At 38.1% G+C, this 26,973-nt stretch overlaps 1 protein-coding gene across 9 annotated transcripts in view; it reads right to left on the reverse strand.

Annotated features, from left to right (window-relative positions):
- Nucleotides 1-26,504, reverse strand: part of ank2a (ankyrin 2a, neuronal) — a 79,010-nt gene extending 52,506 nt beyond the window's left edge. For 2 of the 9 annotated variants that reach the window (XM_008417190.3, XM_081608904.1), the window contains exons 1-9: nucleotides 25,786-26,494; nucleotides 9,790-9,891; nucleotides 5,078-5,176; nucleotides 3,159-3,257; nucleotides 2,953-3,051; nucleotides 2,636-2,821; nucleotides 2,055-2,078; nucleotides 1,072-1,170; nucleotides 89-187 (exon numbers count right to left, since the gene is read on the reverse strand). In XM_008417190.3, coding sequence (XP_008415412.2) covers nucleotides 89-187; nucleotides 1,072-1,170; nucleotides 2,055-2,078; nucleotides 2,636-2,821; nucleotides 2,953-3,051; nucleotides 3,159-3,257; nucleotides 5,078-5,176; nucleotides 9,790-9,891; nucleotides 25,786-25,923 — 945 coding nt within the window. In that variant the 5' untranslated portion in view covers nucleotides 25,924-26,494. Of the gene's footprint in view, nucleotides 1-88; nucleotides 188-1,071; nucleotides 1,171-2,054; nucleotides 2,079-2,635; nucleotides 2,822-2,952; nucleotides 3,052-3,158; nucleotides 3,258-5,077; nucleotides 5,177-6,019; nucleotides 6,458-9,789; nucleotides 9,892-25,785 lie in introns of those variants that run through there. The other 7 variants (XM_017305054.2, XM_008417093.3, XM_081608896.1 and 4 more) reach the window with 6 other exon arrangements.
- Nucleotides 26,505-26,973: the final 469 nt, after the last annotated feature.

Here is a 26,973-nt window from a genome sequence, read left to right on the forward strand (position 1 = left end):
GACACAATGATTTCTATAAGCTAGTATCAACAATATAAGGTTTTATTCAATAAAATTTGTTTTAAAAAAAAATTCATAAAAGTCTTACCCTTGTCTTAGCATCTATTTGAGACCCTCGATCCAACAGCAAAGCCACCATGTTGGTGTTTCCTCTCTTGGAGGCTACGTGAAGAGGCGTAATCTCATTCTAACAAGAAAAAAGGAGAAAACGCAAATAAGATTTTACCAAAAAGAACAAGACTGTCAAAAATAGAACTCATTCTTATATATGCATTCTACAAGAAGCAGGACATAGATACTGATGTATGCCACAGTTTATGAAAATTATTGTTTAGCCCATTGCTGTCTTAATCTACTTTCAACTATATAATAAACATAATTACTGAGTAAAACATTATTGAGTCGAATATATCACACACAACACATAACTTTTAAAACGAATTTAGGTATGTTGCAAATTAGCATCATTACTGGGCATGACAGTCATTAACAAATTACTCTGTCCTTAGTATGATAATTTTATTGAGTCTTTCATCACAATTGCCAGACGGACCTTTGAAACTGCATCACAACGCACATTTCTGTACAATTGCTCTGGTCCGTAAACACAATATTTTAAATACATCGTTAAAATATAAAATCAAGTTTACATATTCACATTTCGACAACTAGATGACATCAAGTACTTCCAATATGGCAATTTGCATGAGATGAATGTAAATCAAAATATAACTTTGCAGCTTGGACCACTGGCCATTTGGGGCGTATTCATGAAAGAAGTTCCAATAGGAATAAAAACAATCCATCTAAAATGGTGTGGCGCTTGGTGAAGCAATTTAGTGGGTCGTTCATTTGGACTATTAGTCCTCATTGCAGCCATCGAAGGCTTGATTTCTGACCGCAGAACCTTTGGTGCATCTCCCCTACATCCTCCATTTCTCAGCCCATTTCCTGTCTGAAATACACTTATTGGTATCCATTACTGTTCACCGTGACATATTAAAAACAAAGCTAATGTTTTGCTCTAACCATGCTGTTCTAGAGCAAAGTTAAGTGAAACTGAGCTTTTACCCGTGCCGTGAAGTCAACGGCAGCTCCTCTGTTCAGCAGCAGAGTGGAGACGTTCACGTTGCCGTAGTGAGCAGCGATGTGCAGGGGAGTGAAACCACTCTGTTCGCAACACACAGGTAGAACGCAGAGAAGAACGGAATAACTGCAGTTATCATAAGCAGGTAAAGAAAAGAACCCTGACAGCTGAAGCAGTGTAATGACAAATATGCATGCTGTCAAAATACAAACTGGCCTTAAAGAAGCGCAATAAAGGAGCATATGCCAAAATATTCCATGCAATGCTTTCTGCATGCTAAACCCTTGGACGTAAAACATGCAAGCTAAAAAGACTCAACAATTATAGCTATTATTTCTGAACTTAAAAAAAAAAGCAACAAAAAAGCAACTTTGCATTTCTGCAGGGACAGACAAATGAATCATATTAAAAAGTTCCAACATGTCTACATAAAACACTAAAAGTATGTTTGGCTTCTTACCTTCCCATTCTGATAGACATGGTGCAATTTAATTAAGAAACACAGTTAACTTAAAGATAAACCAAGTATTTCAGAGAATAAAAGCAATAATAACATGCTGAAAGTACACATGCCATAATTTTCTTCCAGATAAAAACAAGCATGAACAATGAAAAAAAATACCGCTACCGCTAAGTGTTCAATTAAAAATATGTAACATAAAGAATGGCATTTAAAGAATTTTCAACCTCTTTAAAGGTAAAAAAAAAAAGTGATGTGATGTGAGCTATAGAGTTTCATTAACAAACATTTTCTTGGATCAAGTAAAACACCAAGTGTTTCTCTATCAGCCATGCAGTGTGTGACCTTCATGCATCCGTATTAACGGCACATAAATGTGACGTGCAGGAATTCTGAAAGTCACAAAAGCTCCTTAAAATTTGGGGAAGTTTCAGGGTAAGAGATCTGTAAGAGATGGCCATAGGCGACAAAAACAAATTCAAATGAAGAGGTGGCGAGTCTGTATACCTCTGTGGTTCTATTGACCATCATCTGGTTAGGAGGCATCAAAAAAGAAAGGAGGAATAGGGTGTAGGAATGTTAGGGAACAGACTTCAGACTGTAATTTAAAACACAAGCTTAAGACACTCAAAGACAAGGAGGCATGGAGCAGGACAAGGGGTATTAAGAATCAAAGTGGCATATGTTTTTGTATATCAGGGGTTTTAAAAGAGTGGAAGAGCTCGCCTCCCTTTAGAGAACAAACTTACAACTTCAAATAATCTTGGTCATACTTCCTTGTTTTTATTTTTGCTTGGCCCAGACTCTGTCTCCTTACTCATCATAGCCTTAGGCACTAAAAATCTGTCAGGCATAGGCTACATGAAATTGGCTAAACGTTCATAGTTACTTATTTTGTTTTTTGTTTTTTATCTTCTCATGTTGCACACCCCTCCAGGAGGCTACATCCCACTCTTTGAAAAGTCCTGTTGTAAAGCACTGCTCACTCCACCCTGCCTGCTTCTGTTAGTTCGTTTTGTAAATATATTCATCTTGCAATCATCAAAAACTATTCCATGACCAAAATCTACCTGTTTTCTGTGACATACCTTCGACTGCACATCAGCGTTGTGGTCATTCTGAAGCAGGAGGGCAGCAGACTTGGTGTCATCTTTGCGGGCCGCTATGTGCAGGGCGGGCAGGCGGACCTTACCCTTGGTGTCATGCTCCAAAAGCAGCGAGACCACAGAGTTGTGACCCTGTTGGAGGGCGATCGCAAGAGGGGTAAAGCCATCCTGCAAAAGCAATTAAAAAAAAAGAAAAAAATATTGGTGAAACTAATTTAGAAAAAAAGCTGAATTAACTACAACTAAATATTTGATGTGAATAACTGAACACATAAATAAATGTCCAGCATTATACACACTTCTGTTGCAATGCTTTGGTTTCCTTCATTTTCCAGCAAGTACCGCACCACCTCCAAATGATTTTCCTGGGCCGCCATGTAGAGAGGAGTGAAGCCATTCTGCTCAGACAGAAACATCACATCACTATATGCACACACCTATGATACAAGTAGACATGAGCGTGGACATCACCCATTAATAATATTTAACCTCTAGTAACTCTCACCTGTGACTGAGCATTGACATCTGCTCCCCTGTTCACCAGCAGCCTCACTACTTCTTTTTGTCCTGCCAATGAGGCGATATGGAGGGCAGTGTTTCCTTTCTGCGAGGAAAAAACAACAGAAGATCACAGTTTCTTTCAGTAATTAAATTAGGAAAAATCTGCCTAAGCATTTGGGCAGCATAGCATATTATTTGGTTAATATAATGATTCAGGATTCTTAAAAATATAAATCTTTTTCATCCAAACTTTAAAGTTCCTGTTTTGTGTGTATTTGTTTTATTATTTCCACAACCAATTAACAGGAATTAAATATTTTTGAGGGAATACCTGAAAAGAATAAATATAAAATACAATTTTACAGGGGCCTTATGAACAAATCAAAATAGATTGTACACTAATGGTGGCATTAGCCAAGAGCTTCTGGAATGTGCATAGCATGAAAACTCTGTTGTCAGAAAATAAACCTGTTTATAGACGAGTGTAGCTTTATTTACTGATACACATATTTACAAAAATAAAACATCAATATTTCCAGCAGGCACAAAGTATCTCTTGCTCTAAAAAAAGGTCAAACTGCAATATCATTGGTGAGTGAGCAAAGTGGATATTTTGTAGGTTTAAGCACTTCCACCTCTTTCATAGACTGAACCCATGTGCTTTGGGCAAATGCATTCTGAAAAGTGAGCACAGCGCAACAGAAAGAGACAAAAGAGCCCTCAACTCTGGTGTGAAGGGAAATATTATCAGTGCCTAATCTCTCACTGTAGACTTTATACCTAGAATAAATTGGGTATGAGACAACCAAAACGCAAAAGGATCAGGAAATCACAAAAGCAGAATACAAAAGTAGTCAGTTCATCAGTGTGGGAACAAACACTTGAATGAATAGACACAGATGTCATAAAAAAATCTGTGTAAAATTAGTTCTCAAGAGAACTAATGCTCTTGTGAGGAGCAGTAATTATTATTATTTAGCTTTTACAATTTTAGTCATTACTGTTTCAGTCCAGTAAACAGAAGGCAAATTTCTGTTCTCCAGAAACCATAGATGGATATCTTTCCAAACTCGGTGATTAATCATTTGAAATAATTATCATTTCAGAATAATCCTGATTATCTTGGTTAATAGAATTGCTATTATAAAGAAATTTGTGCTGTTAATTGTATTTTTTTTACTATTATTTAAAATGAAATGAACAATATAAAAATTAAATATCCTGATTTTATTAGTATTTTTTTAATTTCACAGATAGCTATGCTGATTGTTACATTAAAGCAAATAATGTTAAAAATAGGCTAGCCCTGTATATAGCTTAGCAAGGCAACAACCAGTCACAGTTGATGTAGTTGAGTAGAACGGGGGGAACTAAGCAACAGAGACTGAAGAGTTAATACTTATAAAGGTTACAGATCTACAAACATAAATATCAAAGACAGAGAAAAATGAATTATATATTAGAAAGTTAAAAGTTAGATTCTTTGGACATGTAAAACACGACCCTTTAAATGTATCCCTTTCAGTACTCAAACCTTATTTATTAATTCATTTGTAAGGACATGTGAAGAACTCCACACCGATACACATGCCAGTCCAAGGACACAAGCAGCATGGTGACAGATTTCATGTTGGCTACTCTGTGGCTCATAGTGAACAGATTGCCAAGCAACATACTACACAGCTGCAGTTATCCCACTTACACTGTTTCACTGAATGTGAAATACGAACTACAATCCAAGTAAAGACTCACTTGATCTTTTTGAAGTTGGGGACTTGAAGTGAGTTCAGAAAGTAAAGGATATTCCCTTCCCGCATTCGATTTTTAAATTTCATATATGTGATTATTAATTAGCAGACAACATGTGCTTTATATCTGTAGAATCAACACTGAGTAACATAAGATCTTAGCTTGTGAGCGTACCTTGGTAGATGAGTCAACGGAGGCTCCTCTTTGCAGCAGTTCTTCTACTAAATCTTTGTGTCCTTCCTTAGCTGCCAGGTGTAATGCATTGAGACCATTCTGCAGTAAAAAAAAAACATTCATGTTGTTATAAATACAGAAACATTGCGTTACAGTAAAACATGCTATATGTTTTACTCCTTTGTAATAGCTTCTCAGAGTAGGAAGGCTGGAAAACGTTTTCAGTTTTGTTTTTGAAACTTTTTATATCATATTCCTGATGTAGAAATCAGGATTGGAAATCATTGTAAAATTTCTTAATGTTGCATCCACAGACATATTGATCTGAATTTTGGGAATGCTATTGGATTTTTATTTTTTTGTTAAGGTTTGACTTACCAGTACTGAAATTGTAGAATGCAACTTCAGATATAAAATTTTGGATTGGATTATTAGTTTCATTTTAGAAAAGGATGCCGTTATTCATTGACTCAACATTTCTGCAAAATATGGCACGCTAACTTGTCTTTACAGGACAGGACAGTAATAAATTGCATTATGATATGTGACTATTAACAGTCCTCCAAGTCAATTTTAGACATACAAGATATATAAATGAAAACATAAAAGCTGCAGAAGAATTTGTTCTGTTTTCATCCTCTAGAGAACCAAGACGTTCAATTTTCTAAAAACGTTTTAAGCTACGATTATTAAGGATTAACTCCCTGGCAAGTTATGACTAGAAAAAATCTCATACCCAAGGTAAATATCTACTTTCTATAACAAACAGACATACATCAAACAGTGCTATCGCAACAGCACAGTAAGACAACACATTAATTAAAACCAAACCAAACAAATTGGATATTTCATTTAAAAAAAAGGTAATCTACCCACCCTGCACAAGACTCACACATAAACACACATCTTCTCTGAGACTAGTAAACCAAGAGAAGAATGCACCTCATCCTGCTTTTCCTCCATTCTCCTTGGTGCTCCTGTCAATCTGAGACAGAATGGCAAAGTAGCAGTTCACACTTCAGATTCCCTGCTTCTTTAAATCATCAGTCTTCCCAGGCTCAATATTCCTTTTCCACCAGATTGTCCTTTTGATCTTCTCTATTATGTGGAACTCCAACATGGATTTAAATGCGATGGAGTTTAATTTTCCTTTAAGTTCTTCTGCACCCACTCTCCCCACCACTGCAGGTTATGTCGGATAGATCACAGAAAGAGGATTTGCTTCCCAGTCAGTACTGAAGGTTCTTTGGTGGATCTGATGTAGAAGAGGAACTGTTATGTTGCTAAGGGCATGTATGTCTTACACAACTTTGGTGTTTGCAGATATACACTGACAAATAAAAAAAAATAGACACGTGTTTCACTCTAGCTACCCCTGTTGCCAAATGCCAAACAGCCAACAGGAGAGTCAAGTTTCTGCGCAGTCACAGGGAGCATGTGGGGCACACACAAACATAGATGTAGCAATTTTTAGCGGTGACTAAAATTATACCGACATTTCAACAAAAAAGTGGGGCATTCATCAGAGGAAAAAGTTTCCTTATTAAGTAAAAAAATAACCTTTAAAGCTCGAGCTGTACTCGTCTTAAAGCAAAACATAATTGCAGTTGTCCACATATAAGATTTCCTTGTTACATTTGTCTTTGTTTACCCAGTTCATATCTTTTGAGAGTGAACACTTGTGAGTTCAGATACACTTTGGTAATATTGGAGACGACAGAAGAGGTTTAATCATTGTGTGTCAGTTGTAAAATGGCCGACCATGACTCAGCCAAAAAAAAAGAATTACTGCAACCTCATTATAGTCTTTCAATCACATTTAAGCCATTATGTATTCAAGGAGAAAAGTGCAAGTCCACCAGCAAACACACATATGTGCACCCTCTGCCACGCAGGCTGATCTAAAGCCCCCTTTCTTCACTGCACTGAGCTGTAAGTGAAAGCTTCATTTAGCTAATGGACAGTCAGCATCGCCAGTTTGGACGAACTCCGTCCAGCACAGATTAATATTTATCTGTCTTCTGACCGCTGACCTTTGTTATGATCACACTTAAGTGGTCACAGTTAATTGGGGTTGCTTTAGGCACTCGAGTGTCACATGGGGATAAAATTACGGCGGTGAAAAGAGGAAACGCAGATTAAAGAGCAATATCACTCACCGAGGATTAATGCTGGAGTGGATTAGAGGGAAAGTCTGTTCAATTTGACAGTAAGGATGTAGAACAAAAGAGCTCAAGCAAAAAAAGCTGGTTCATATAGATTCGGTTGCCCACAAATACTCTAGCCATGTTAAATTTGTTTAAAAAAAAAAGGAGAATGAATTTACCTCTCTCAAAAACATGGTTGTATTTGTTTGCCTCATTCATCCAATCAGTGCAAGAGGCATCCTAGGGTGACTGTGGCTTTGGCAGGCTAGGAATAAATCTCTTCTCTTTTACTAAGTTGGAAAGTCCCCTACGTTTGGCACAAGACCGTAGTTCAAACAGGGATGCTGCTTTCTAGGACTGGATAGTTATTAATTGCTGAGGTTCCAGCTTCTGAGTTTCTAACAACTGTACAGAATTAGTAAAAGCATTTTTTAAGAACTCCGTGACTGGGAATTTATAACTGTCTTTGTCATTAGACAAAATAATTTTATCGGATAAAATGCGAAAAACGACTAAGCGAACAAAAAGAAATCCTGGCTGTGGATGAAACCAGATATTAACATACACTGTATTTATATGTAAGGTTTTTTTTTCTCAGTAAGCTTAAATATTTACATCAGTTAAGATTACTATACTAATTTCTATTTGCACCATAAATAGACAAAACTGTAAAGATGGGTGTCAGCAAAGCAGTAAACTTGACTCAGTTACATCAGTTCTGTCAGGAGGAGTGGGCAAAGATTCAAGCTCACTACTGTGAGAAGGTGTAACAAATGTTTTATTTAAAACAATGCAGGTAAGTTTTCCAGTTTAAATAAATTCAAAGATATTTAACAAATATAAATAATCTTTCTAATCCTATATGGCTTAACATATGAAAAGTTGTTTAATTTTACTTCGGACAATAAAAATATTTTTACTGTCTTTTTTCACGGTGGCTTATTAATAAAACTTTAAGAATCAAGGTTAAAGCCCTAATCCAGTGTTAAGTATTGACATTACATTTAATGGTAATGTGATCCAAAAGATGGCTTTTTAAAATAAATAAATATGTAGATTAGTAAACATAAAACTAGTCAAAGCATATCAAAAAAGACGATTGATGTGGTGCTGCACATTATAATGTCACTCATACTTTTAGTCACCTGACAACATCTAACACTTGGTCATCAGACACAAGGAAATAATTTTAAAGGCATGACTCTCGTGTTGCAGGGTCTTGTGTTGGTGTGTAGTTACCTACCATCCCTCCTAATGTAACCCCATGCTGCCCATGGCAACAAACAGTAGAGCAATGGATGGGCATCTGTACTTTCTTGCTACCAGCCAATTACAATCCAGTTTATAAATAAGTAGAGTTAACTAACATTTTAATTATAAAAAGCCAACAGCAACATGAAGGTGGAACACAAGGAATGTGTGCACAACACATATGCTCACGTAGGCTCAGGCGACATCCCTCTGTGAGACGCCTTGTGACTGCTGCAAATCACAATGACACAGAGCGGTTGACAGAGCTGTATTCGGAGCTATTTGACCCCCTTGGATCGCTCCCCCTCCTCAGTGGAATCCGAATAAGGGTGGGCAGTAGGGGTGAGAACAGCTGTCAGAGCCTTACTGCTCGGATTGGTGGGGGTAATGGGTGTGTTGAGGGAAGCAATTTTAGATATGTGTTTGGGAACAATGGCACTGTTTGTTTGGGTGTGTATAGCTTCTCTGATGAAATTATGAAACAGCAGTAAAAAAAGACAGCTTTCACAAGTTTTATGAACATGCAGTAGCCGTTAAACTGTATTTTTTTTGCTTTACATTGGAGCAGTCCACCTTTGTTTTATTTTGAAATGGTGAGTTCTGGATCATGTGCAATATCTGTTTTCTATTGCACATAGTAGGACAAAAAGTTTGTTCTTATCTGTGCATATATCTGTGGTGTCCCCTACAGGATTTGTGCATAAGTAATAGTTGCTTTGTTGATATATTCTCCCACCTGATCTCTGCAGTTCCTTCAGAGCTACCAGGAGCCTTTTCACTTTTTCGGTTTAAATTGAAATGGGTTAAATCTGAAAAAGTGGTAGAAGTGCAGTTGCACCATGTTATGTCAGTGTTTGTATGATTGAGCAGTGCTCTGTGAAATGTTCAACACTTGAGATATTGCTTTATAATCTAAGCCTGCTTTAAGCATGCCATATAAAAATATTCACCAATGAAAACATAGCATTTATGATTAGAATAATACATCGGACCAATAACACCTTCTTAAAGGTTATTTTCAAAAGATGCTATTGTTTTTGCTGATAAATTAAAGATAAATGAACAGAATGTTTTTTTATTGAATACAGTATAATAGGGATGTAATTATATACTATGAAAATGAGAAAATTAGGCATCATTTAATACAACTCTGGCAAATAGGTGGTAACAAAGTGCTTCCCACATGCTATGTGGACAATGTGCAACATCAGGCTTTAGTTATGGCTACATTATAAAAAAGTAAAATTATGCACCCCAAACAAAGCAACATGATATAATGTTGTGAAACAGTTGTGGCATTTCAAGTTTTCTTACCTGGTTGCAGGTGCAGATGTCTACTCCATTTTTGAGGAATTCAAGGACTTTGTCAGTGTTTCCGGCTCGGGCAGCCCGGAGAAAACTGGTGTTACTGTCAGACTGTAGAGACAGATACAGAGTTGTTTTAATTAACATCAACGAGCAAACAATTGTCTTTACTTTTGCTTTCATATGTTATTTTATGGTGTAAAAAGGGAAAAAAAACACTTGCAAGGAGCTACAATACAGAACGATATTGATTTTGATTAAGGGTTGCATAATATAATATTAGGAAAATGTGTCTCCAATATTGTTGCCAAATGCAATAAATTTCAGGATTAACCCACGTTTTTATTCTCTTACAATGTTAAAATCACTCTTGTGAGTTTTAGCGTCTCAGCCACTATTATAATATCAGGAGTGGTTCTCAAAGGCAGTGAGAGTCCATACAACTGACTAAATATGCTGCCAACACTGAGACATGATTTCTTGGCATTTTAAACATTATAGCCTATGAGATAACATATCCAGGCAGTTCTTTTGCAGTAGCAGTTTTATATACACGTGTATTGATTTGATATGAGACATTTTCTATCATTATCATTTACATATGCCTACATTACACCTTTGCTTCAAATGAGGAGGGGTGCAGTTTTGCAGAAGTTAAAGATCCATAAGATAAGTCTGAGTAGGCCATTCTAAATTTAACCATGAGACATCTGCTCAAATGAGCCACACACCAACACACACAACCCCACGAGCCCCAAACACACACATATGTTTTTCTCACATTAAAAGTTCAAAACTCTGGAAGACCTGGAGTATTCGCTTAACTTACAAAACCTAGACATATACATTTTTTTACTTCTACCATTTTGAAAAAGCTGTCATACTTTGAGTTTTTCATATTCTGTCAGCCAACAACTGACAACAAACTTCAATGTATTATATTGAGATTTTATGCAAAATTACGACAATATACAGTAGCATTTGTGAGGTGGGAGCAAAAGGGAAGATAGTTTTCTAAATGTTGTAATACAAATCTGAAATGAGGCATTTTTGTTGAGACACTGAGTCAATACTTTAGAAACACCTTTTGCTACAGTTAATGTTGCAAATCTTTTGGGGTATGTTTTGTCAAGCATTGCACATCAGATTGTATATATTTTTCTAGATTCTTCTTCACAAAATAGCTCAGACTGGAGGGAGAACGGCTGTCAATAATAATTTTTACATACTGCCTCAGATTCTCAACTAGATTTTGGCCCAGACTTTACCTGGACCATTGAAACTTTTAGCTGTTTTATATCTACATCATTTCGTTGTACATGTGGATGTACATTTACCATCATCGCCCTGCTGGGACATCTGCCCTACTCTCAAGGAAAAGCATCCCTACAGCACTAACTAAAATATTTTATGCTGAGAGTAGAGCGTTTAGGTAATGTCCACCATTTGATTTTGAACAAATCTGAACAGAGCACCTCCCTCCATATGTTGTCCTGTGTCTCAAACATTGCTCCTCGCAAACTACAACTTCTTTCAGTTGTTAAGGGATGGTGGTGCCACTAAGGCTCTGCTGGATGCCAAGTAGGAAGATGTACACTTAGAGCACAAGGGAGATGAGGCCAAGTCCTTATGTAAGGTCAGAAATCAAACCTATTACCATTGAGGTCATAACACACAGACAAACACACCAGTGGCAGTCAGGTAAAAATAAGCAGAACTTTTGTCAGTACAGATCAGAAAAAAAACATTATCTACCGCAGCAGAAGCCAAAATTTGCCTTCTCTTACCTGGAAATCAACCTCTTCAGGTAGAGAGTCAGCATATTTGTAGTATTCAGATTGTTGGTTTGAGTCACCGTCACTCCCATCACTCTTTAAAGTTTTATCTAATCCACAGGCTTTACATGACGCTGAATTGCCCATTATGATCAAGTTTTTCACCTACAGATGAATCCCTTCCTCCCTAACGTCAACACAGCACGCTGCTGAAACAGTCCATGGAAGTCTAGTTCTGAAGTTGCTCACTTTACATCCTTTGGTAGAATCTTTTTTTGTTTTGCTTCCCAGCAAACAAGTCCACCAGAAACAACTTAGATTGTTGGTCCAAACGCTGAAATCAGTCGAAATCATCCTTTCTTCTTTGAAATGACATCATTCAATCTTTTCCATATTGTAAATATCATATCCCTCAACTTGGTTCTGTCTAATATGCATCCTGCATGCATCCAAGGCTTGTCTTGCCTGGTCTTCCTCTGCGTCTCTCTCTTTGCAGGTTAACAACTCCACACGTAAACATTTAACCGTCACAGTCGCTCTTGCTTTTGCTATTTTTATCATTTTAGATCATCAATTCTACCACGTCTGCAGCCCCTTGCTGTTAGCTACTGGGGATGGGGGGGGTTTGGGGGGTTGGGGGATGGTGTGACAGCTGGGGTTTGAATCAGAATGTGGACTGCAAGGTCTGTGGTGTTCCCTACACACAAGAATTGTGCAGGGGAGATGCGAGCTTGTCACCAAAAGAAGGTTATTTGTATTTAATTTTGATCATTTAGTTTTCAATGTACGAGTTCACACAAATGTGAACTAAAGGGGCCTTCAACTGTGCCGGTAAATGTGCAAATTGCATGTCTCATTAGCTGTTACATAGCAAAGTTTTCAGACTTTGGAATAATAGGCAGGAAAATTATTTGTATCCCTGACACACAGTAAACACCTTCACAGCACTAAGAACAGTAAAGAACTCAACAGGCTACAACAACACAAAGTCTTCACCTATTTAAATTAATTTGGTACTTTAAATCCAAGCAAGGGTGTTGCACAAAATCCCCAGCATTTATGCTGCACAATATCAAGAAAATATCGAATGGTGACACTCATTCTAAAATTGCAATAATATGTTGAATATCATTGCAAAGAATAATCAACATTTTCTTGGTACTTTTCTTTTTTTGCCATTACACAATATCCCTACTGTCTTGTTGTGTGAGCTTTGATATCTCAGCCCCTAAAGATATACAATATATTGTGTGTTGACATTACAGAAAGTATTTGTAATATTTCACCACCACCAAGTTAAATATTCAACCAGTCTGAACATGAACTCAACAATGAAAGAGACACTCAACTGCAAAGATTTTACCTGGCGCTTTGCCTTTTCCCGCTTCCTTCTCCGCCTTTCCCTGGCTTTTTGTAGAGCTCTATATTCTGGATGTTGCTCAAGCTCACGAGCTTTCTTCAGATGAGCAGCAGCATGCGCCATAACTTCCTCCTTTTGATTTTTTGTCGTCCCAAGTAAAAATTATTTTGCCACAAGAAATGTTATTTTGCTAAACTCTCTCTTTGTAGGTGTTATTGAAATTCCCAAATATTAACCTACAGTTAAAATACGGCTTTCCTCCATAAAAAGCTTCACTCTAATTAGAGAAAAATCGAAGTAACTCTGGATTAAATTACCGCAAAAATAAAAAAAACTTTAGTTTTTGATTTAAAAGATTATGTGCAAATTCTTTTTTTTTCCCCTTTCTCAGTTGTCTTTATACAAGATCCAAAATGAGACTTTGCTAATGAAAAAAATTGTATTCTCCAGCTGAAGGTCCAGGTATTGAGAACCGAAGAATGAAACAACCAAATGAAAATGAACTACTCAAAAGAGAACAACCAAGAGGACAGGAATTGTGAGGGGCAGATGAATGATGAAAGAAAGACCCGTCCTTATACCAACACACACTCTGACACAGACGCGCATACACACACAGAGAAATGATCCTGACCAGATGTGCATGAAAATCTCAGTCTGTATGAACAGCTTTAGCTGTAAATCCACTCCGGTGTGTGTGTGTGTGTGTGTGTGTGTGTGTGTGTGTGTGTGTGTGTGTGTGTGGTGTGTGTGTGTGTGTGTGTGTGTGTGTGGGTGTGTGTGCGTGCGTGCGTGCGTGCGTGCGTGTGCGTGCGTGAGAACATCAAGCATGAACATTTGAGCATTTAATGTGAATGTTAGTGAATATGTGACCTACAGTCAACGGAGATGTGTATGAGAACAGCCAGCTCACTGCTGCAGTTCCAACTGTGCCAAGATGCAGCCTTCCACATTAGCTCTTAGCAGTCTTATATCAGATGGTTTGCACTTTTCATATTAGCAGGTAATAAAACACAATATTACAGCTCATGCGTGTGTATGAACCACCAGAAGTCTGCTTCAAAAGTCTCTCTCCATTAATGCAGCTGATGGTAGCAGTCTGAAATTACAGCACAAAGGACAGGGACACCTTCTCACAACTCTATTTTTGTTCACACTTTCTACCATCAATTTGAACATTTAACTACAGCATCAGCAACATTTCTTCCAGCTGACAATCAATGCATGAGACAGACAAGCTGAATCATACCTCAGTGTAGCACCACTGGTAGAAATATCTTATTCTAGTGCGCTCATAAGGAGTGGCACTGTAATCGTGCGTAACTGTTTTTATGCACACTTCCTGTAGCACCCTCTGCTGGCGAGAGCAGTTAAGGCGACATGTTGATTTAAAATTTAATCGAGCAGCCAAGAGCAAAACTATAAAACATAGTAAAATATAGTACAGTTGAAACCTGTTTCGAACTGTTGTGTCAAACTGACTTAAAACAACATTGTCATTCTTCTTCTAAAAAGCTTAATTGGTCAGAAAAACCATGTCTAAATAAACCACTAAAGCTGTGTTTTAGCGGATTACACTATAGAGCAATATGAGCTTTTGCATTATGTTCAATGCAACACCTTACTTGGGTCAATGACTTTTATGATTTACCTATATAACTAAATAAAATTGATAAATTGCATCGATTACAAATATGTTATAAAATACAAATATAGAAGTGTGTGTGTGTTTTTATGTGCACATGTTTTTGTCCATTTAGGAGTCAGATTACACTGACAGGAGATTCTAAGCGAAAGCTAAGATGAGCTTCAGTTTCCTTGGTTTAGGGAAGTAAATTAATGCTCTGCTGTCCAGTTTATAGATCCAGAGGCTTTTATTTGGTCCATTAAACTCGACTGATAGGCAGAGACAAGAAACGCAAGAACCAGCATGTTCAACCAAGCCTGTACTTTACAAGTGTTTCAAACTGTAAATCTATGCAACCAAGGGCTTTGTCACACCTACAGATGCAGGTTATTTACAAAAAGCAAGGAAGAAACCGACATGTTCTTCTTATATAGATTTATGCGTCTTAAACATTAAGCTACTGGTTTAAAATTGTGGCTGTTGTCTCTCAACATTATTTCATGAGCTTTGGTAGCAGTTAAAAAAAAGTCTCTGCACAGTTTGATCGATTGTGCATAAACAAGGACCTTGCTGCGGTTTATGTTCCGTCTCTCAGTTACAAGAACTAATTTATCTAAACAATTCCACAAAAACAGTGCTATGAAAATGATTCCCAAACCAGCCATAAATGAGTAATAAAAGGTACAAATCTATGTGCTGCTACAAGACTTTGTTTGCCTTTGTTTTCAAAGTGTTTTGGAGGCAGCTGTTTATTTGTCTGTCTGCTAATGGAGCTGCAGTGCTGACGAGAGATTTTCCTTGCCAACAGTGTTGAGCCACACGCAATGGTTTGAACATTAGATGAACTGATTATCTTTCTTTATGAAACAAGTAATTTGCTTGATGATTAAATATTTTAGTTTGACTATAACTTCAAGTCATGTGCAAACTGCTCCTTCCTTAAAAAATACTGTTTATTTTTATTTATAAATGTAATTGTTTAAACTGAGTAAGATCTGGTGGTACTTATGTAGGTAAAACATAAAAACAGACCACAGTCTTTTTCCTTTAAGAAAGCGACATGGTCATCATTTCTTTTGATTTTTTCAATCTCTTTGGGGAATGTAAAATCTCTCCAGTGGCAAAAAAAAGTCCAGACAAAAGACAGTCATTGTAGCCCACAGAAAATATGTGACTAATACATCAACTCATTGCTTACACTTCAGCTTTTCTAGAAACGCACCCAGGCTCCTTTTTGGAGTTACGCATTAAAGGAAAAGGAATCAAAAAAAGGGGAAAATTTACAAGAAAAGGAGAGAGAAGATCTATGCTGAAGACTTCCTGGTATAACCGCTAATATAAAAAGTAATCACACTGAAAAACCAATTAAGTGTCATTACTGGTAACTGCCTTTACACACAAACCTAAATGACATCCTAATCTATATCTTCAAAGTTTAATATAACGCTAGACAACTGTTTGCAGTTGTAACTCTTCAAGGAAAGCTTTCGACAAGGCGTCAGTGTTTTTGTGAACTTTGATCAATCTTTCAGAAGCTTATGAGGTTAAGACCTCATTGAATACATTTGGTAGCTGCAAAACTAATTGCGGCTGAAGGTCCAAATGGATAAAATACAAAGTGAGTTATGGATAGAGTAATGTCAAGTCATCGTCTAGCATTTTTACTGCTTCAGAAAGGTCAGAGCTATAAAGTGGGTCCCACGTGTCTTCTCTTCCCCCTTCTGGTTCCTCACTAAACAAAATCATGCAAAGTCAAATTCAATAGCAAGTACACAGAGCAGGCAATCAAGAATCCAGACCAGACCACACCCAAACAAGCCAGTAAGGACAGTGAGATGTAGGATGCCTGGGGAGGGGTTTAGTTGAGATGGGGATATGTAACCTTGACAGTGTAACGTAATATGCCCAGAGAAAGTGGACTAGAGGAGGAGAAATTCAAGAAGTCCCTACATCTCGTTGCAACTGAAACATTGCAGTGTCTAAAGTCAAATAACCAGATAAAAAAAATCTGATTTAGTTAAGAACAGCAACAAAACCAGCTCTGTTTGCTGTTCACTGCAGCAACCATAAGCAACCAGATAGACGAATACACAAGAAAACAGCTAGATTAACTAATTGCTAGAGATATACATAACATATACATAATAAATACTCTTAAATGCATCTTAAAATGCAAATGCTTAGCTACATGAAGTCATGAATTATTTCCCACTTAGGCTCAAATTCATGGCAACTCCTATTTTATACTCTATGAAGTGCAGCATGTCTGCACTTCATAGTGCAGACATGTCTGCACTTCATAGGAATGGCAGGCTGACAGATGACGTCAGCCTGCCATTCCTAGTAATTAGATGAGAAAGAGGCCTTCAGTTGAACAGAAAAATCCATCCTCATGAAAGCCAAACATTGCATAAACTAATGACATCACGACCCAATGTGCTAGAAACTGGTGCAAGAAGAAAAAAAGACAGGTCGTACATAAAACAACTGATTTAATTCTTGAAGTCCGTGGTAAGTCTACTATGCAGCAATTGTTTTGAAGCAGCAGTAGGTAACTTTCTACAAAAATATGTTTTCCACATACTTGTTAAAACTGTCACTGTTAAATGACATGTTAAAACTGTCTTGATAGTATAATATGAAACAGATCATTTCTTAAAAAACCAGAGTTCCTCTGCCTCCTTGCTGATCCTTCTGCAGAAATAAACCGCTCCCAGTCAGAAACATCCAGTCGGAGTCTGGAGGAGTGTCTTGGCACCGTCAATCTCTCTCATGTAACCACTGCTCACTCCCCTCTGCAACGCAAATACAAGTTCAAGATTGCTGGTTTGCTGCAGCTCTGCTAATGGTGGAGGAAAAAATAAACCTTACAGAAAAGCTGTTTACTCGCTGTCATCGATGGCCATACTAATTAGCCTGTGCTTTTTTTGGGGGAGGAGCTGTGGCATAGCAGAGAGCAAGGGGGGACGGTACGAACAGCGTGTACATGAGCATTATTGTTTCTGACTGAGAAGTGTGTTTTTACAGATGGCAGTAAAACCACAGGGGGGAGGTAGAGAAGCTTGATTAGTAACAGTTCCAACAAAAAAGTAAAAAACATGTTTTTGTAAAAGTTACCCTCTGCAGCTTTGCAGCTGCAGCCAGAAATTTTTGGTAAACTAAAAAAGCTGACTAGTTATAGTTTTACAACTAGTGAATGATGAGTTTCACTTTTTTGCCATTTTATTTTAAGTTATTGTTTAAAAAAGATCAAACTTATTCTCCCAAAAAGAAGCTTTCACACACATGCCTCTGATTACATCACGTAAGGGTTAGAGCAACTGATCACAGTTCCTTTGAGATGATCTGTCTTTATTCTGGCATTTACTCATTTTGGGACAGCTGAATATGCACAAAAACAATCAGTGCAATCCTTGTGAAATTTAGCAGTAAAGATTCACTCTTCATCAAGTTGTGTTTTTGTAGTTGAGTGAAAACACACTACACAATACATAACTGTGTAGTATAAAATAAGATGTATTACTGTGTACAAAAATCTGAGTTTTTGGTAAAATGTGTGGCCAAGTTATTTTTAAACCTAAATTTTCAACAGACAGCGCAACAAATTATGTTTTTGGGCGCATGTGTTTCGACCTTATGGCTGCTTTCGTTAAAGCATCACATCACAGAGGGTATTGAAGCAAAAACGATTTCACTCCGAGTTGAATGTATTATGAAGAACGAAGCCTGTGACCTGAAATTTGATGCAGTGCACATTCAGACCGGTACTGCTGAGAAAAAAATAAATAAAACGAGGAGATGCACTGAATATAACTGTCTCAGAAAGGGAGAAGAATGTGTCTTTTTTTTTTATAATCATCAGATGCTAGTACATCATATATAATGGGATCCATCTATCCATCTATAAATATACAGCAAGAGTATGAGGATAAAAATAATCTAGAGCAGGTACACTGCACAACCATTCTCCAACAGCCAAGGTCCTCGGTTACGTCATCTTCATCTGTAAAAAGCAGGCTGATGTTTGGCTGCCATGTGTTCAACTGCATTTATGCCTCAAGCTCTTAAAAATCAAAGAAATTTTCTTAGAAAAAGAAATTTAACTTTCACAAATTTAAAGCTGATGCCAAAGGAAAGAGGCAGAGAAGGAAAACATGGAAAGGAGCTAATGAGAGAGATTTTTACATGGAAGGTTTTTGAGATCAGCTTCTGAGAAATACATTGATCACCAGCCACGCCCAGTACTCTTTCTCTCCCCTTTCTACTTCTCTCTAACTGGAAGCAGCGTCATGAGGGCATGATGAATAATTAACCTCTGAATGCCTCTTACTGCCCCCATGCAACAACAGCTGTCCTCTGCAGAACTGAGGGCACAGAGAAAGTCAAAGCTAATTTAATTCATTCATTCATGGATGGATGGATGGATGATACAACAATGAACCCATTTCAAAATGTTTAATGTTGTTTAGGATTTGTTTTATCAGACGATACAGACATTAGAGAATAAATATTTACAATATTTAAACAATCCAGTTCAATCCACTATAAAAGTGCAACTGTCACTGAATCCTCTTTCTGGCCAGAGGGACTCATCGTGACTGTTGATCATGCAGCAGCCATTGAGTTGTTGCACCCCAAATGAGGTGCAGTGTTTTGGACTGGTTAAATAACACAAAAAGCTGGATTTGGACTTGAGCTGATTTTTTTTCCCCAGTACATGTGATGTTACATCCACACGGACCTTTTTTCAGGTCAGAAATTTAGCTAGCTAAATATCTTATTGTTGTTTATATAGTGCATACTCTGACATAAAGTTTTAATTCAGTTCACTATGTTTTCTCCATTCCAGAGCCATGTTTCCACATAGAAGAAAGAGTTTGTTGATGGCTGAGTCCTGGGTTTCTTTTGATGTCACTTTTTAATGTCATTGAGAATGTCGTTGTTCACATTGACATTCTGCTTATGTTCAAGTATAAAAAAAACACTTTTTTTTTACATGTGTGTACCAAATCGACAGGGCTGTACTGGATATCAAAAAGAAAATCAGCTTTATTTATTTACTGTTTGCTTTATTGAGCTGCATCTTTCTCATTCACTGTGATCTTTCTCATTCACTGTGATTTAAGAAAAACAGCTAAGAAATGTGCAAACAGGTGCCATGTAATCTCAGTATGTGCTAAGCTAACTACTTAATCTAGCTAACATCAGTCATTTGAAATCAGGTGGATATTTTTCATCTTATATGAGGTGAGCATTAAAGCACCCTAAATTTGTGACCCTGTTTCTAACAGGGGTTTTTAAACATTTTTGCCTGACTGGTAAAAGCATAAACAATCTACTCTCTCTACTGCTTAACTGCTGTGTTATTGACAAAATGGCGCATTAACAGATGGGCTACCAGCAATGATACCATCTAACCCTAACCCAAAAAGTTTTTTTGATTTTCAGTATGAGACTGTGATGCTCAGATAAAAGCTGATAATTCAAGAGTCACATCTTTACCGAGGAACCCAGCAGTTCATGACTCTTCAAAAGATGCTCTGTCTATTCTTAAAGTGAGCCAGGAAGCGACTGTCAGTTTAAAAGTAGGCCAGACCAGCCAGATAAGCAGTACCATAGTGACCAAAAGGAAGAGTCGGGACACTGTTTGTATCCAAACATAGATGATTTGTCATGTAGATCTGGAATTGGGCCACGAATGCTAGTGCTCTTTTTTTAGTCTCATCACCATTACACACCTCGTGTGTGTTTACATAAGATGTAAACACACACAATGAAACTCCAGAAAACACCATTTGACTGTTGCATGAAGATTGCATCAGGGCATACTTTCAGAGCCAAATATGGTTATTTACAGAATATGTTAGTGTTTTGTTTTAGCTTTGTCTGCAGCAGTATATTAACTAAAGACACGTGATAATAGCAGCAACAACTTGGGAAAACTAATACTCAGCACACTGTTTATTGGCATGCACTCAACAACCACTTAATTACATCCACCTTTTTAATTTCTTGTTAACACAGTGAATCCACCAAACAAAGAGCAGCAACTGCAGTTAGGAGCAAAGCTGTGGTGAAAATCACTAGATGAAGCTGCAACTGTTTCAGAATGGTGATGGGGTGGGAGTGAGGTAACATTATCAGATATCAAGAGTTTTCCAAATACCATGCAACAAACTGATTTGTTGACCATGATAACGTCACTGTACACCAGAGGCTTCCATAGCAACAAGACATCACACCAACAGACCTCAAACATCTTTGGGATGTGATGGAGTTTCACATAATGGATGTGCAGCAACCAGGTGACATGTCAATATGGACTAAAATCAGATGTAAAAACTCAGACTAGTGAATCTCTGGGACTTTTCTGCTTTCAATAAATGTACATGACTATGACTGATTAAAAGGCGGAGGACTATTTGTAAGATGTAGAAGACATGTAGAAATTAAAAACAAAACTAAATGGGACACACGGATCATGTCTGAATGCAGACATTGCTGCACCGTAGCAAGATTTTACAGGAAGCAATTATGATGCATTTGGTAAACATCTGCAGAGGTGGGGGGTGGAGAAGGGTTGGGTGATTGTGGTTCCTTGCAGGTGTCTATGTAAGCATTTATGACCAGGAAAGTGCTCTAAGAGCTGCATTAATCTGATGTGTAATATAATGTATGATGCTGGACGATGGTTAAAGATGAGCTCTTTCAAACTGCACCTGAAGATGCAGCCTACAGTCCAACATTTCTAATAGGCACTATGCAGGAAGACAGATGCAGTCCAATGTGGGGGTGTATTGATGTAGTTGTCCATAAGTAATGCAATGAAGGCCATGACTCCATTAGTACTCCCTTCCTGCACAGCCCCATCCTACCACTCCCAGTGGAAAAAGACGGGCAGACAGATAAGCAGGCAGATACAGAAAAATAAAAAATTTTACATACAGGGAGGCAGAAAAAAAGAGGGGGATGAAAATGTCAAAGGTTGCAGTGTAAGCCGACCCAGTGGCGCGCCGGGACCTCTATGTTGGGGCGGATACATTGCAGGGAAACTGGAGATGGTTAGGAATGATGGCCGAGACGACAAGGAGAAATCTGGGGTAAAGTGTCACGTGTTTGGGCAGTGAGAGAACATCTACAGCTCTGGTGGAGAAAAGATGAATGGTACAATGGCCAGAAATAGTAGAGGGAATGTAGTGCAAGATGAGCTGCAACCACGGGGGTAGTTGGTTCTCAATGAGCATGTTGTCACATTCACACAGTCAGAGGAAGTGATGAATCATAACACATTTGTTTAGATAGGGCAGAGCAGATAAAATAGTTTTTCACCAGAACAGAAAAACTGAAGAAATCCCAGTAATGCAGAACCATTCAGAGATGTGGATACATTCAGACAGAAAGAGGCTATTTTTCTCCAATACCACACTGGAAACAGGCAGTATTTTTAGACCTGCGAGTAAGACCCTCGTATCACGTGTTCCTTTGTCGTTTTCTGTTTTTTCTCACCTATGCTGGAGCTGTTTTAGCTGCAGAAGACACCCTGTCAACATTATGCTTTAATGAAATCTCTATTTTAGTATCCTTCCATTTTCTGTTTGAGAACCTTCGCATGCTGGCCTGCACTGCAAAAACATATCTAATCATGTCTCACCTAATTCATTCAAAACCAAAAAGCTACAGCTAAAGAATGTTTTAACTGAAGTTTCTTTTAAAAAAATACTCGGTTCAAATTCAAGACGTGACAAGGTGAATTTAAAGGTGTTGCTGAACAATTTTCTGAAGAAAATGTGAACATCTCTCGCATGGTCACCAATGTCTGATGAGAGCATCTTTTCTTAAAAAGAGAAGAAAAGATTTTGAATTGCAACAGTGGAGGTCATTGAGTCAAAATGCACACCTCTTTACGCTGAGAGTGAGTAAACTGTACACAGTGAACGACAGCAAGTACGGTTTTGGTGAACCTCCTCTCATCTACAGCTTGCCCAGACGCAGTGGTTTGCAAATATATTCACACTCCTGAAAGTTTTTCGCGTTTTGTCTCTTTATAACCATAAAAATAAGAGCATATTATTTTGTGATTTTATGTCAATGACCAATACAAAGGAGTTGCACTGATCCTTTGTATTGGAAGGGCAGCATACAGTTGATTTTAGTGCCCGCCCTGAAACAATACTATTTGCTGTAATTACATGTGGAGGTTTTTGAGGGCATGTGTCCACCAGGTTTGAATTTCTGGAGATTAACATTTTTGAATTTTGTTTCTCTGGCTGTGTATTTAGGGTAAATGTCAGGAAGGTGAACTTTCACCTCAGTTTTATGTCTCTAGCACAGGGGTGGGCAACTCTAGGCCTAGAGGGCCGGTGCCCTGCAACTTTTAGATGGATCTCTAATTCAACACACCTGAGTCAAATAATGAGGTCATTAGCAGGACTCTGTAGAACTTGACTGCTCTTAGGACGTGATTCAGCTATTTCATTGAAGTGTGTTGGATCAGGCAGGGAGACATCCAAGAGTTGCAGGACACAGGCCCTAGAGGACCGGGATAGTCCACACCTGCATCACATAGCTAGTGGGAAACTACAAATGGGAACCATACAATTAATAAGTATTCTATTGGTAGACTCTCCCACATGAGTTGTGAATCTCTGCTGCTCCTCCAGAGTTACCAGATCAGGTGGTCCGTCATGCCTGGGCAGATGTGCAGTTGTGTAATGCTCTTTATATTTCTGACTGATTTCCTTCCACATTGCAACATGCTATTTTCTGTTAGTTCAACACATATGACACATTAAAGTTTGACCATTATGTGGTCATGTGACCACCACATATGGTGGTTGCACCAAGACTCTTCTGTCCCAAATAAAATCTGCAGGCAAGCCGGGTAATATCAATACAATCTAAATCATGCAAAGGAGGAAGTCCCAAATAAAAGTTAATAGAGGGAGAAAAAATTTATCTGTATGTAAGATAGAGAGAAAAGACACAAATTTGATCTTAGTGATTTTGAATAACCTAAGATTCCTAGAAAGTTATCTAAATATTTCACTACATGTTCCTATATGTTACATGGTTACACAGCAGACTCAGCTTTTGACCCACTTTATTCCAAGCATCACCATTCAAAGCTGCAAACCAAGATGTCTTACTGTTTTGACATTTTTACTTTGTTTGACTCCTTTAATGTATTCAACCTCCAGAGATGCTCTTCCACTTTACATCAACATAAAAAAGCAACATTGGATAAATAATTTCATATATTGAGTTAGTTTCTTTTACTACGAAAGAAATAAGAACTAAATGCTCCAGTTACCACCGCCCAGGTGTTCACCAGAACACCTGTCTGGGTAGAGATGACTATGCTTTTTCTTTTCTGATATTGCAATCCATCAATGTGTCTGATCTTAAGAACCCCACCCTGTAATGAGAGCCAAAAGTGTGTCTGTGTGTGTAGCACTAGAATCCATTACTGAAATCATATTAGCTTCAGAGAGTGCACTGAGGGAGGAAGCAAACCTTCACCATCTCCTGGCTCACATTCACCAGCCAAACATGCAGATTACATAATCACGAGTGGATGAGAACTAGACATGGTTCAATAGAATCTTTCTGTACCCTAACCCTTAGGGAGAATTACATTTTTACTGGACTTACAAATGTGCAAACGAAAACGTGCACTTACCAGCCATTTTATTAGGTATGCCTGTTCAAATGATTGATATAGCAACTCAGTCAATCTCACGGCAGCAGATCAAGTGTGAAGGAGGTGAAGACAACTTGCTGAAGTTCAAACTGAGTAAGGGCTCATATAAACCGGATAATAACAGATTGGAAAAAATGTTGACTAGACAGATTACACTTGGTTTCAGCTGCAACATCCAGATGTTGCAACAATCGGGTGTAAACACCAAGAAAAAAATGGATGTATCATCCTTTGGTCAATGTTTCTGACTGGTGGTTTTGGTGGATAGTATGGGTAAGGTTTTCTTGGCACACTGTGCCTCCCTTTGTGCCATAATAATTGATCCTAATGGAAAGACCTCCATTTAAGTTCTTTTTTGACTGAAATCTGATCTTTACTATAAATTAATGTATGAATCTATTACTTGCTAACATACAACATGGGTTTTTGACAATGATCATTAAACATTCAGCAAAAGCAAAACTGTTCAGTTCTTGAGCCGACACGTTTATCCATACAGTAGTTTTGATTTGGGAAATATGGTTGATTGACCAGGGAAGAAAGCTTGTTATCTATAGCAGCTAAGTTATCTATTGCTGATTTGCATGTCCTGCTGGTACGGAGTAGTGTTGCCCACCAGTGTTCTGTACAATGTAAGCATTGAAAGAAAATATGACTGTACACCATGAATAGCTAAAGCTGTTATCAGATTTGCAGCTTTTGATTTGGTGCTTCTGTAAAGCACCATGGGGTTACATCAGATCAACTATGGCACTAAATCCGAAATACTTCAACTGATTGTTTTACACTGCACAAATAGCATGAAAAATGTAATTTGAGTTTTATGAAACTTTTATTCTATTTGCAAAAACAATCGGTATTTTCAGAGCTTTTTTGCATTAAGACCACCTTGGACTCTGGCTGGGGTGTAGAAGGTGCCCCTTCTGACAGTGAGCAAGAACCACTCTTGGACAAACACACACATGCACACGCACACATACATACACACAAATAATGTACCATGCCGAAACAGACTGAGCATCCCAACAAGGACAAAGGGCAACATGTAAACAAACATTTTATAAAATTATCCCTGGTCAGTCCCCAGATAGGATTAACCTGGAATATGTTTTATGAAGACAAAAAAGTAAATAACCCAAATTTTGACTGTTCAGATAAGTGACTAGTGTGAGATAACTATATATTTACAGTAAAGCCACGATTTGAACACAATTAAGCTAAGCTTATCTAAAAAAAAATACTTTTGCAGATGTTTATTTCCACGGCTCTAAACTACAACCTATTTTAATTTGTTTACTTAAGCAGCTCCATTTAAGTATTTTGTGAAAACAAATGACGTTTTCTACAAAAAATAAATAAAAAATCCGCCGCTTTATTAGCAGCTAATTACATGTAGCAAAGTGAGTTCGAGGATGATCATGGTGTTTTCTCACACGGCAACGCCTTGGAGAGCCCTGCCTAAGCGCAGAGCATCAGCAGAGATGTTTACACGGCTGACTGGGCCGGTCAGTGCAGAGAGAGCAGACTACGGACAGACACCCACCTGCCGTATGCGGTTCTGGTGCAGCGGCAGTGGAGGTCCACCCTCCGGGGACGTGTTGCTCGAGGAGGCCCGTTTGGAGTCTCGGTCGGAGCCGCAGCCGCCGCCCCCGGAGCGACTTCCTTCAGGGCTGCTTGACATTCCGTCTTGGGCTGACTGCCAGTAAAAAATATCGGTGCGGTCAGTGAGGGTTTTTATGCCGGTGTAAGGTGGATGTGTGCGGGCTTCAGCATGCACGGAGCTCGGCGGGGCCCCGCATCATCCTGCGTCGTCAGTGAGAGTCTGTGATGAGAAAATGTGGGGGAGAAAACAAAACAAAAACAAATGAAGCGATTGCTCTAGACTGAGAGCAAGAAGAGCGCTCTCTCTGCGCAGGGATGCTCCCGGTGTGCAGCTGGAGCCTGCGCATGTACGTGTGTGCGCACGTGAACGCGCTTCCTTCTGATGCGCTTTCCCGAAACTCCGCAGGATCCGTGCTGCCTTCCAAGACAATCGGACATTTCGTTAACGCCCTTCGATTGACAAGGAACCTAGAATTTTTATGTAGTTGACTTTCTTTTATTTGGCTTATTTAGCCTATTTGAAACTAATGTTTGTACACAAGTTAGAGCTCTGCATATCGTAAAAAATTGGATTTAGAATTAAAAAAAAAATCATTAACAGCTGCTTAAATTCAGCAAGATGGCATCCTCGTTTTAGCGTTTTTTATATTTTCTCAATTCAGGTGTTAAGACTACTAACTTACTGAGCAGTGAAGTTTGTAATTGTAACATTACAAAATGTTTACGAGTTCACTTTTCAAACAGTAATTGGAGTTGGACTTGCTTAGCCTGTGCAATCTTTGTATCTTTCAACCTCAAACTGGGCCTGAGATTCTTCACTTAGCTACATATTTAATGAAGGTTGACAAGATCAATACCAAGATCTTGAAAGCATAGGAACAAAACGTGCCTTCAAGGGGGCATGAAGTCATTTAAAACGATCATGATAAAATGTTGCTGTAAGAAAATCTTTAAAGTGGAGTTGGTACATAAAATCTAATAAAGTGAGAATTTTATTTCATTTTTTAGTTCTTAATGGATATATATGTTGTGTAAAGAAAAAAAAATATGAAAATGGTTGCAACAACTTCATCTTTTGGTTTTTAAGTTACCTAGAATTTAGTATGCCATAACTCATGGGTCATTTCAG

Source organism: Poecilia reticulata, chromosome 1 (assembly GCF_904066995.2).
Source record: "Poecilia reticulata chromosome 1, P_reticulata-male-v2, whole genome shotgun sequence".
NCBI lineage: Eukaryota > Metazoa > Chordata > Actinopteri > Cyprinodontiformes > Poeciliidae > Poecilia > Poecilia reticulata.